Source organism: Lolium perenne, chromosome 3 (genome assembly GCF_019359855.2).
Source record: "Lolium perenne isolate Kyuss_39 chromosome 3, Kyuss_2.0, whole genome shotgun sequence".
Taxonomy (NCBI): domain Eukaryota; kingdom Viridiplantae; phylum Streptophyta; class Magnoliopsida; order Poales; family Poaceae; genus Lolium; species Lolium perenne.
In genome coordinates this window covers 143868564-143881002 of record NC_067246.2, presented here as the reverse complement: position 1 = coordinate 143881002, position 12439 = coordinate 143868564, and the positions used below count along the sequence as shown (strand labels likewise).

Sequence of the window (12439 nt, the reverse complement as noted above, 5' to 3'; positions counted from 1 at the left end):
GAGTTCAGCCCGCACCACACCAGCTCAATAGTTTATTTTGGATTCGCTGGATTTTGGTTTCAACCCGCAAGCAGAAAATCATTAGCCGGGTTGATACATGTTGGACATGAGGAAACCGTTCAAACCGATATGAACTAGATGGTCCAAGCGCGCTCTGCTGCGCCGTCCTTCTATATTAGTGATTTGATTTTCCCGCGTATGTGTTGGTGTGTCCTCGTGGGCGTGTTTCTATCTCGCTTGGTAAATAAGACAAACTTATTACATAGTGCAGTACTTAAGCAAACAAACCATATTATCAGTACAAAGCATATAGTACATATATTATATGTGTTCACAGTTAGCTTCTCGCATAGGTCCTCGGCAAACCTACCGCAGCTATCACAATAAGCTTCAGTGCAAGCCATACATACTCAGATAGGCAGCAAAACGAAGACCTGGACCATCTGATCTTAGCAGCACGAAATAGACCCTGAAAACAAAATAAAAAAAAAACATGGGCAGCATATATATACTGGAAGCATGGGCATAGCAGTGAACATACATGTAACTACAGACTGAAACATATGTCTCTACAGATGGCCGAGTTCCTTGTTTCCCTGGTTTGGCACGCCGGCTTCATCTATTGCAAGTAAGCTCTACTCGGATCTCCACCACTGAAGAAGTCGTCGCCAGCGACACTGATCTCCACCACTCAAGAAGTCACCACCGTTACCATCTGCTCAGCTCCTCTAAGGCGGACTTTGTGTGTTGAATAGGAACTATAATGGATAATTCGTTTAAGGAGTTATTGTGCAAGTGATAACACAACATGGCTGGCCCACGGTGACAAATTAAACAAATGTACTTAGTGGTGCAGTGAACAAATTTGACTTCAACTAATCCTTTTCTCCCATGCCTACTGTAGAAGACAAACGGCGTCATTAGAAATATTCATAGCGCAGTGAAAAATACACAATTTAGCTATCTTGCCTAATATTTCATTGAGTTCAAGTGAGACCGTGAGAGCAGTCATGTAAGTTTGATCCTTTTGCATTCCATCTTCTCATGGCACTGGTGGATTTGAGGGATGATTGAAGTAACTCGTCCTACTTAGCCTTAGCCTTAAACGAAAGAAATTTATGAAGTATATATACATTTCTGGAAAGACTAAGATTCATGAATGCTATTATATATCCCAACTTCGATGTGACTCGACCCTTGTGTTCCAATGGTAAGAAAAAAAATGGACATCAAGGCAACAAAGACAGTACAAATTTATGATGCATGCCCTGATTCACTTATCCAGTAACTTATTTTATATAAACTTTGTTTTTAACAAATGTGCACAAAATAGATTGCAAATTATGTTTTCTACATCGCTTGCACTTTGTATGATGCAAGTATTATCTTTAAAGCCCATAGGCTGGTTGTCGAACTTATAACATTGGGACGGCAGGTTGTGGAATTAATTTGCCAACTCACAAAACATTTATTGCCTATGACAATATCAGGTAGTGAGAGACGTATCACTATGAGCATTAAGCAAACGAATGCATTTCTCAAAAATTAGAATAAGAAGTTGAGTTGTACTATCTACCTTTTAACTAATAATCAAGAAACAACATAGTCGAAATACAAATAATGCATGATATAGAGTATACTTGACTATAGTTTGACTCCTGTAAATCAAAAGTTGAGGCTCCTACAAAAATAGAAAAAAAATATCTGGGTGTTTCATACAAAACGAAAATAACTACTCAATGACCTTTGAACTTGCTTTGACTCGGGAATTGTTGTTATCACTTAACCATATATCTTCTTTTTACCAAAAAAAAAAGATATATCCTTATTATATACAGGTTAAGTAGTTGCTCACTGTGTTTAACAGGAATTGATCAAGGCTGGTACAGAAACATACTGTTCGTAAACAAAATGGAATATTCAGTTCATTGTTGCAGGTGAATAATCAGATATCAGTTTGATGAGCTCCGCACGAATATGTGAGAACATATTTAATTCAGAGTTACAGGTCATCAGATATTAGATTCAGATAATTGAAATGAATATGGAAAAAATAATCTGGACTCCACACACCAGAATCCAAACACTGACAACAGCTTTGAAAAGATGCGAGTCATGAAGTAAATATAACTATGATGCTTCTACTAATTTTCACATTCAAGATGTAGTAGAAAAAGACAATTGAACGGCCTGTTGTGAACGGGGAAAGTTCTAACCAAACGGAAACTGAAGATGTTTCGATGCACTGTACCTGATCATTTTTTGTAGGTTCCTTATGGTTCCATTGCACCAGCATGTCAATTTTTTTCTGCTGCCGCTGCTCCCTGTACATGCCCTGTCGCCGCTGCTTCAGTTCTGAAGACATACACTGAACATGAAAATTTTATGATATCTGAAGTTGTGCTTGACATGATACAGAGGTGAAATAACAAACAGAACTCACTGACCTGTAAGGCCTATCAAATCTTTGACACTAAATATTGTATACCATAAGGAACCTACAAAAAATACACATTTCTTCACAGCTGTTTCCATCTATATGTAACAATGTCATGCATACCTTTAAAACAAAGATTTCTATGAAATGTAAAGTCCAAAAGGTAAAGCAACATAGTAAATCTAAATTCATTTTAGGAGCAGTAGTACGTACTACCTTTGTTTTCCTCTCAATGGAAGCAGTATATAACTATGAATGCCAAGTTAAGAAACATGCAATAGCCATTACGGTGAATAAGTAGAAGTGTATCATAATGAGTACACAGTAGTAATAAAAAGCAGGTGATATGCGTCCATGGAAGTTGATGATGCATCATTTATATAATCGAACATCTGGTAGAATCTTTTTTTTTTTTTTGAACAGGAGAGGTCCTGAAGGACCTAGAGCTTCATTATCATAATGTCCATCGTCATTCAGTCCAGGTGAACAGAGCACCTATGAATACATCACTGTCAGCTATGGTCATTCATAAATCATAATTCTCCATAATTTATCCTAGACTGTCATATATAAAGTGGAAATGAGCATGATCAGTTCCTTTCTAATCACACCAAGAAAATACTTCAATGAGATGAATTGAACTTGTAATCATTTGTTCATCAAATAATCAAACTAATTGTTGCTAAAAAAAATCATGACAGTATTTTTTAGATTAGCCATGACAGTATATAATAACATGGACATCCCTGGATTAGTAGATTTGGCAAGACCAGAATCGGCCAATGACGGAGTAGCCACACTAACCATAAGATTTGATCACTTCAATTTTTGGAATTGTCTGACATACAACTAAGAATTCACCTTTAATTAATCTTTCACGATTGTCTTCGTAGACAATTGATACCTCGGGCATACACATGGTACGTCTTGCACAAACTCTTGTACCCTGTTCAAATCAACCTACACATGAGGCCCCAATGCATGTTCTTTAGAATCGTAAGAATTAGTAGAAGCAAGAAAGTAGCAGGAAAAATCAAAAACACCTAGATACTCCTTGGAGAAGGAGAACTGAAACCACATTTGTAAATCTGTTTAGAGAACCAAATTCAGTTCGCAGTACGGAGCACAACACATCACACGAAGAAAAGAATCAAAGGAACAGCAGCGAGGCTCACGTCGGTGAAACATGCTCGGCGGTCGTCCTTCTCATGTTCACCGCTGATGGTACTTGTCCTTTTGAGCGCAGATGAGAATGAATGCGAAGGAGAGTGGTAGGAGAAGAGCGAGGGCTGGCAGCGGGCCAACTGAGCTCAACATCCTTGCCCGTTTCTACAGCGCTGGCCGATGCTTCTCCTCGTTAGGAAGCAGAACATCAACGCGAGCTGGACGTCGTGGAGGGCATCACTGGGGGAGAAGGGCAGGGGGTGGCAGAGAGGAAATCGACAATGACACACCTCGGGTTGGCGTTCCGGTCGTTCTATGAGGCGACACCTAGGTGTCTCCCTTCGGTGCAGCTTGGCTGTGGAGTGTGGCAGCGCGGAGGGGTCACCAGAGCACACGAAGGAAATACGTAGCGCAGCCGCGACCGCCTGTCGCCCTCCCGCCGGCCTGTGCTACGCCCCATGATGGCGGCGACATAACCAATGAGGAGTTTGGCGGCGGACAGGGCCGGCTCTGGCCCAGGGCGAGAAGTGCGACGGCCCGGGGCCCAACCAAAACGGGGGCCCATTATTTTTGTTACAGTGCATATAGAAAATGGTAGAAGAAAAAAAATTTAAGCCCATCTAGCATGCACGCAGCTTAAATGGGGCCCATTTATAGAATTTGCCCTAGGGCCCTCCAAATCCTAGAACCGGCCCTGGCGGCGGAAAGTTGCCGATTGTATCGCGGGCCTGATGCTCGATCGTGTGCTGGCAGTGCGACTGCCGCACAACCCCGCGCTACCAATCCGTGGCGGAGAGGCGCACCCGGGTCGGAGGAGAAACCAGACGGGCCAAATCGGAATGGGCGAGAAGCAGAGGACCGATTGTGGAGATCGAGAGAACAATGGGGAGTTGGGGACGGGAATTTTCGGAGGAAGAAACACAGGGGGTGCATGGAGGCGGGGAGCGCCGGCCGGGGAGGCGTCCGGAGAGGCCGGTGGCATGAACCCTAGCCGCCTCTCCTGTGCGGGTTGGAAGCGGGAGGGGACTCACGGGAGGGAGGATAGAGCGATACGTTGAGCGATACGATGACACGGTCAACTAAAATACGATAGCACGACCGTATCCTTCTGTAGCTGTGGGACCCGCGACAGGGACATGCAAATCGACCAGGAGCGCTTCCAACCCTGGGAGCTTAGTGCTCTTTAAGGATTACAACAAACACCCCAAATGAAAACTTGAAAACGCGATCGAGTCCTTGGTTGACGCTGATGAAGGTTGACTCTCCGGTGTGGCTGCCGCTGCCTCCGCTGGGGACGAAACCACTTGGGGAAGCCGCAGCGATGGACACCACACCGAGGCCGATGAAGATACTCACCTGAAGGAGGAGGAAGAAGCCCGTGCCCTGTTGGTCGAATCGAGCGCAGCAGGGCCACCCTTGTGGCCGAAGATAGCCGCGGCAGAAAAGCACCGCCGCTTGGGAGCTGCTGCCTGGATCACAGATTCCAAAATGCGGCCATCCACAACCTCTCCCTCGCCACCAAGGCCGGCCGAGAGGAGGGGAGGAGCAGCGTCACACCGGAGAAGGTGGCTGTGCTTATTGAAGCAGGGGCTCACCATTAGAGGAGACACCGGCTCCTTCCTCCATGGAAGCTTGCCAGGGTGCTCTGCAGGTGACTGATTTGTGCCGCGCAGATGCACCAGAGCAGCGGAAGACCCCCCCCCCCCCACCCAGCAGATTGACTGGATTTGTCTCCGTCTCTCCCCTCCTCCTCGCCTCCACGGCTGGCCAGAAGGAAAAGAGACAGAAAGACAACAACAGAGATTGCTGGACGGCAACCCTTGACCTTATTGACGGAGATAGTTGCGCCGGCGACGGATACCAGCAGCTCCGCCCATCGGAGCTCGCCGGAGAAAAGCCACCATCGGTTGCACAAGATCTGGTCAACTGAGATCTAGCTGGCAATGATAGCCTTGTTGTTCCTACCAAGGGGGGATATAAAGAAATCTCCACTAGCGGCTTCAATTGGCCCATGGCCATCTTCGCTGCAAAAAAAAGAACACTCTGACAGTTCTAATTATCGGTGTCCGAGCCGGACTCGCTGGTGTGTTAGTGCCTGCGGCAGGATGTGTCGTCGAATACCTTGATGATCATCTCGCCACCCCCCTCGTAGAGGAAGGTGAGCCGGCAGCCGGGCTCGAGATCGAGGTCGTGGGCGAACTTGTCCCACCCGGTGTGCAGGTACATCTTGCCCTGCCCGTCGAACAAGACCTCGACAGGCCACTGGCAAAAGTTGCAGCTGGCCTCCGGTAGCTGCAACTCGGCTGGCTTGACGCCGTCGACGAACTCAGCGAATTTATTCGGGAGCCGCTTGATGCCAAGGGGGTTCTGGTCGATGCGGAGGAGGAACTCGAAGCACCAGACCTCCTGCGAAGACGACGACGGCGCAGGCGATGGCGAGCATGGTGCCGTAGCTGCTCCACCTTGGCGGCCCTGCCCGCGGCCTCAACCACCTCGCTGGTCACCTGGACCAGCCATGGAGTACCTCGCGGGGCTGGTTGCGTCGCAGGAAGAGCGGGCGGCGCTATGGTGGAGGTTGTGGCGGATAGGGTTTGTGTGGAGGAGAGGATGACGAAGACGAGCGCGCGCTCTCTTTATATACGCCAGAGGTAGCCGAGGGGCACGGCACACGTGACATCGCCATAACTTCGTTGGCATAGGTGGGCGGCGGCCGCTCTGCAGGCGAAGCATCGCAATTGACGTGGCACAGACTGCTGAAGCAACGCCTCATCGCCAGTGACTGGCGGGGCTAAGAAGACGCACCGACCCAGGATCGCTGCCAGGTGGGCCCACCGAAACGTCCGCCCAGACACAAGCGGTCACTTGGCACGTCCGCGGAGATGCATCCAAGGTGCATATTTGGGCCGCATTTACATCTTCGCGGACAGCCCGGTCACTATGTGTCGGGCCTGGTTCCAGACGCATTTTTTTACCGCATGGACACACACAGTCTTCTCAACATCCGCATGGACACAAGCTTGCCCCTAGATATGTTGGACCATTTGTGATGACCCAGCGTACCACTGCATGGTGTAGTACACAAGTCGTTGACATAACACAAGTGAAACACCGTTCCACTCATATTACATCTCTCAGAGTGGTACAATAGAAACATATGCGAGTCCAACGTATGTCTATAGAAGTACACAGGAGCTGTTTACATAAGATCAACACAACCTCCTACTTTACAGTGAGGTAAAGCTTCAAATAAAGCTTCAGAAGAACGACTCGTAGTCTATCTTATTGCTAACTCCAGTTTAAGAACTACTTGGCTTGCTATAGAACTCTAGCTACTTAGGAGCTAGGATTAGGGAAAGGTTCCCTTCTATTACTAGTCTAGGTTTCCATTATAGTTGATGCAGAAGTTGACTCCGTTGACTTCTTTGATTGGATCCTTCATCTTGTTGCAGTTGACTCCTTTGTCTTCGAGTTCCACGGTAGTTTCTCCTTCGGTGTCTTGATCTAAGAAGGGGGTTCAAATGGGATAGAATGAGTACGAGCGTACTCAGCAAGTTCATATTAGGAAATAGGTGTATCATGCACTAGCTACAGCCATAGACCAGAAAGTCATAGGCCAATGCAAGTTTTCATAATCATTTCTTCAAAAGGTTGCTTTTATTCAGAAGAACTATGTCCGTCAGCCTTCACCGGTTTACTAGAACTTCATGGAGCTCCTTTCCGGCAGCGTTCGCAGTTCCATATCCCGGAACAGGGAGTGACATGTCACGATTCATTACACTCTGCAGAGGTGTGTTGCTTTACCCATAAGAGATCTTAACCTTGGTGCCAACCGGGCTCGATTTTCCCGTCCACACTTCCTTTGGTGTGAGGCCCGGTATAAGGTCATAGCCAATCATATTCCTCCGCTACCTCATACACCCACCCGTTGTTGCAAACTCCGACCCTGGGTCCTCGTCGGTCCACTTACACCACTTAGGGACGGACCCCGACCACGACAACAGTTCAGGTCTCTACCATGAACTCCTTCGCCGGTAGCTGCAACCCATCATAGACCGCAATACCGTGGGGACTTAGGGCTTCCCCAGCCTGCCGCTTGATCCTCGGGCGACAAGTGCCTACGGTCTCTACCGTGGGGACTTAGGGCTTCCCCAGCCTGCCGCTTGCCCCTTTGGAATACAAGTGCCTACGGTAAAGCACATCCGTTGATATACAAGAGGTGGAAATACAATTGACTATTCCGTCCCACTCCAGATCTTATGGTTAACATGGGTATTACGGCACAAGAATCACTGGACGACATTTGTTGTTTAATCCTAGATGGATATAAACCCTTGCAATGGAACCTCCACCATATCAACACATACCATGGTTCCATTGCCCACCACATAGTCATATTCATAATTGTAAAATAATACTTTGCTTTTCAATGCATGAGTGATAAGTATAGTACTTTGCATATAGTTTGATACAAATAATCAAATGACATGAGCAAGCGATGAACTTGCCTTTCTTGACTGCAAGATTATGCAGGCAAAAGCTTCGATACGTGAGAACTCCAAATGCTGAAATACCATCATCGTCCGGTAAGGACAATGTTTAAAGAACTGGCAAAGATGCTATAATGCATAGTATGAGATGCAATCGTCCCGAGCGTAACCTGATCTCGATGATTTAGGATGTATGAGTTGTAAAGATTTCTTTAGGGTTGGTTGCACTTTTAAAATGCTTCTCAAACAAGGTTCTTATTAGGGTTTGGTTATATTAGCATCATATCCAAGTGATATAAGACATCATAACAATCATACACATAAAGAATAGTGGTGGAATAATATGTAAGAACAGTTGTCAATTTTAAGTTCTACAGAACATGGTTGATGATTATTTATATTATACTTCAAAAGAATAACTTTTGAAGAACATGTTGATTAAGAAATAATGAGTATTTCAAAGAAGGATTAGGGCTTCTAAGGTTTGATTGATATTTGTACTTCAAAAGAACAACTTTTGAAGAACAGATTAAATAAGAATATGAACTACTATACATAGGAGCTATGGCTTTCTAGGGTTTACTATTGGATTCATTTATTTCACAAATAGGAACTAGTTGGGTTGTTAAATAGAATTGATCTATACATAGCAAGTATTAGCAAATTTATTACTATGGTTGATTATGGGTATCATATCAAAGAATGATGGTCAAAGTGTTGCTATAAGTTAGGGTTTACTATGGCTTCACATTTGTTTCACTAAGTAATGCTTAATGGCTTCTAAACTAGATGGTTTATCACTTCCTGAATAGGGTTCAGTGGAATAGGAGCATGTGATGTGTATTACTACACAAGATATTGGTACTAGGATTCATCATTATGGTTCTACTAGGGTTTGATGGTTGAGGTTGATTCTAATGGTGTGGTATTTAGGAATGGTGATCAATAGTGCTAACATGTGGTATCAAACTAGGGTTTATATCTAGGTGGCACTAGTGGATCATATAGGTGTTAACCAAAAATAAAGACATGAAATGATGGTCTCATGTGAATTGTACCTAGTTTTATTTTAGTGGATCGTGAGTATGCACTCATTGGTTGTTTATTAAGGTTTTACATGTAAAGGTGAAGTGGCTATGATCACATGGGCTAAACCCCTAGGGTTTTAGGATTGGAACTATTTTAGGATGATCACATAAAATGATGGAACCAAGATTCTTGTTTATATTAGAATTAGGGTTTCTAAATTTTGATTTCATTATTAACATGATAATTGGTAGAGATTATTACTAAATTGAAGATAGAAGTAATAATGGATTTAACACTATATTATTTTCAAAAGACTTAAATATGATAAATTCTATTAGGGTTTAGGGTTTTAATTGAAGTAATGGTCAATTTGGATTCTCTTGTGATTAAACATAACCATTAAGAAACAATTGTTGTTTTATATGGCATATTAATGTGAAGTAATATTTAATATTTTATTTATGTGAAGAATTGAAACAAGAAATTATCTCCTTAGTTTTAGGTTTTAATAGTTTAAGATTTAAAATTTGGTCTTCTAAAATTTTAGAGGAAATTCATATTGTTGTTCTTTTAAACTTTAAGTATTTGTTTTCTATTTTATTTATAGAGGTCATTTTATGATACTCACTTCTACTTATTGATTTATTTTTATTTTACTTAAATGTTTAAAAGATTTTCCTAAAAATAACAAATACAAAAAAAATACCAATAGACCAAGTGGTCTGTTGGGCTGGCCCAATTGGCTTGGCCCAAACCTGGCCCAGCCGAGTTGGTCTGGTTGGGTCAGGTGAACCCAACCCCGACCCAGCTCCTCAGTCCCTCGACGACCTCCTCCTCTCTCGTCCCCCTCGCTCCTGCCCAGGCGACCGTGGCTCCGCCGCGCCGCCTCTCACTCCTGCTCGACTCTGGTCCTCCCCGACGCCGGCGTGGGGGAGATGTGGACCGCCTCGGCGTGCTCTACCCTTCTATCCAATTCGATTTGATTTTCCCCACTCCTTTCTCTGGATCCCGACCCCTGGAACCCTAGGTCCGCCACCAGTATACCCGGCCGTTGCCGACCGATTCCGGCTGCACTCTTTGGCAAACAGGACCTCCTCTTGGAGCGCCTCAAGCCCCAGCTCAGTTCTGCCCTACCCGGCTGCTCTGGTTCCTCACGTGGTGATGTCCTGGTGGTGTGTTGAGGTGCTGCGGTACTGGTGGAGTGGGTGGTGTTGGTAGTGTGGCTCCGGTGTTGCTGTGGTGGTGGTGCTTCTGTGAGCTGCGGTGCTCGGCATCGATGGACCGCGCCATAGACGCAACCTCGGCGTCGGTGTACTGGTGGTGCTGTCGCTGTTCACACTGCATCTTCGACCTCGACGCCGGCAGGACGGCGTCGCCGACGCAACCCCGGCGTCAACCGCTACGACTATTCCTCTATAACACTGTGAGCTACTCATACCCTCTTTCCCTCTCTCTCTGTCTCTCGGTATTCTATATGGCTATGGATTTGTTGGCCAAGAACTTGTGGGTGCTTGGCCAAATTATTGCATATGATTGGGAGTGCTATACATGTGCTATATGACTTGTAAAATTATCAGTCAAGTACTGATGCTAGTGAGTTATATTATATGCTTAAGATTGGTAACTCATATGTGAAATGAAATGCTTCCCTTTTTGGATGGATTAATCCTCCAAAGCATGTATAGTCTGTGGTGTCATTAGTCTGACAAAACTGAATGTATAATTTCAGTTAAAGGATTTGGTTACATTTGTTTTGATCTCAAGCATGTGTTGAGCTATGGCACTATACCAGTATTGATGTGTACAGAGACCTGATTTACTTGATGCTTGCTGTGAGCTTATAAGCATGCTGAAAATGATCTGGCTATTGGAGTAAATGATTAAGTGATGATTTATTATGAATATGCATGATCTTGGACAGTAGTGCTAGAGTGCACAAAGTGGTGCCTTGCTTGTTTCTTGAATATGATCTAGTTGCAATTAGCAACTAGAAATGATTTATTTATGCAAGGTTAGTTTTTATTGGTGGATCTGGCTTTCCTTTTTGTTTGATAGTTATAAACTGATAAGAACAGATCTGGCCCGACCCTGTAGCCTTGCCAATGATGCACAGGCTGAGGCACCAATTTAAAATAAGAACATATACTATTGATGACTTAAAATTCTCTGTGATGATTCTTGCATAGCATCTCTATGCAGATCTGAGAGAAAATCCATCTCTCCATCCTCCTAGATGAAAATCTGGTTGAAGGGTGGTTTGATGATTTGTTGTGTATTCTTCTTTTTCCCCTCATGATCATGCGAAAGCTAAGAACAGATGCTACATGATCTATTTATCCTATTATTGGATTTCTACCTGATGCACTTTGTAGATGGATAGCTAGTGCTTCAGGCTTCTGACATATGCTGCTTCTTGTAGCATGCCTTCTCCTCCTCACTTCTTGATCTGCCTCATATGGATCTAGTTTCTGTTCTCAGGTATATGGGTGGTTGCTTGTTGTTCTTGTGGTATGCTTTGGTGAAGCCTGAGCCAAATGGTTTGGCTAGCTGTGGCTGTGTTGTTTATATAATGCTGGCTATTTGCTGTGAGGGTGACAACACACAGTTTGCATGTGTTGAGTATGCTGCTTGCAAGTGACATCATGTGATTGTTCAAGTTTCAATGCTGGTTACTTTCCACCTAGTGCAAGCTTTGATTGATGCCTTCCTTATCCATGTGTAGTACTATTTTCTTTTCTCTCTTATCCATCCAGTGACCTGGTGGGCTTCAGCTAATGCTCATGCTTAATCATGTGGGCCTTTATTTTGGAATACCGCCAAGTGTATTACTTGCTGGTATATGACATTGCATCTGTGGTTTAATTCATATGGCTTAATTATGTATGGCTTACTCCTGCACTGAAGCAATCAAGCTTTGCTTACCCAGCAAATGACTTTAAAATATTTGAGTAAGATCATTAGGACTTTTCTATGTCACAAATGATCTCTTTTGATGAATTTGTGGGTTTTAAGGAAACAAGCTAGATTAGAGGGAACTTATTTGTTGCATTGTTGCCTGTCTAGAAAGAAAAATGGATCATGCCCATATTGCCTTAGTCTCATGTTGCCTTCATGCTCAGAGTTGCCTCTCCTGATCCAAGTGTCGTCCAATTGTCCCTTAAATGATCCATTTGACCCTAATGTTGCCTAAGTAATTGTTTCTCCCTCTAATCGTAATTTGGGTGTTAGGTCAAGTTCCTAATACCCAGTAGCTAGTTTCCAATATTTAACATTGCCTCACCAAAGGTGAGGCAAACATTTTAACATTAACCCCATTTCTTTA

General features: G+C 44.2%; 1 protein-coding gene across 5 annotated transcripts; it reads right to left on the bottom strand.

The window, feature by feature from the left end:
- Positions 1–244: 244 nt before the first annotated feature.
- Positions 245–3599, bottom strand: LOC127326999 (uncharacterized). 5 transcript variants are annotated; one of them, XM_051353779.2, is made up of 4 exons: positions 3299–3599; positions 2448–2498; positions 2252–2355; positions 245–469 (listed from the first exon to the last, which is right to left on the bottom strand). In XM_051353779.2, the coding sequence occupies exons 1-4, from the start codon at positions 3354–3356 to the stop codon at positions 338–340; spliced, it is 345 nt and encodes a 114-aa protein (XP_051209739.1). In that variant the 5' UTR covers positions 3357–3599; the 3' UTR covers positions 245–337. The 5 variants fall into 5 exon arrangements, 1 of the variants encoding a protein (XP_051209739.1); XR_007868322.2 differs by having other exon boundaries at positions 2252–2368; positions 2448–3599; XR_007868317.1 differs by lacking the exon at positions 245–469 and having other exon boundaries at positions 486–2368; positions 2448–2932.
- Between the last annotated feature and the right edge of the window lie 8840 nt (positions 3600–12439).

Coding starts and splice junctions, on each gene's coding strand:
- LOC127326999 (XM_051353779.2), bottom strand. CDS start 3,356: ATGTGTATGCCCGAGGTATCAATTGTCTACGAAGACAATCGTGAAAGA. Junction 2,499..3,298: donor TCGTGAAAGATTAATTAAAG/GTGAATTCTTAG, acceptor TATTTTTTGTAG/GTTCCTTATGGTATACAATA. Junction 470..2,251: donor AACCTACAAAAAATGATCAG/GTACAGTGCATC, acceptor TTTTGTTTTCAG/GGTCTATTTCGTGCTGCTAA.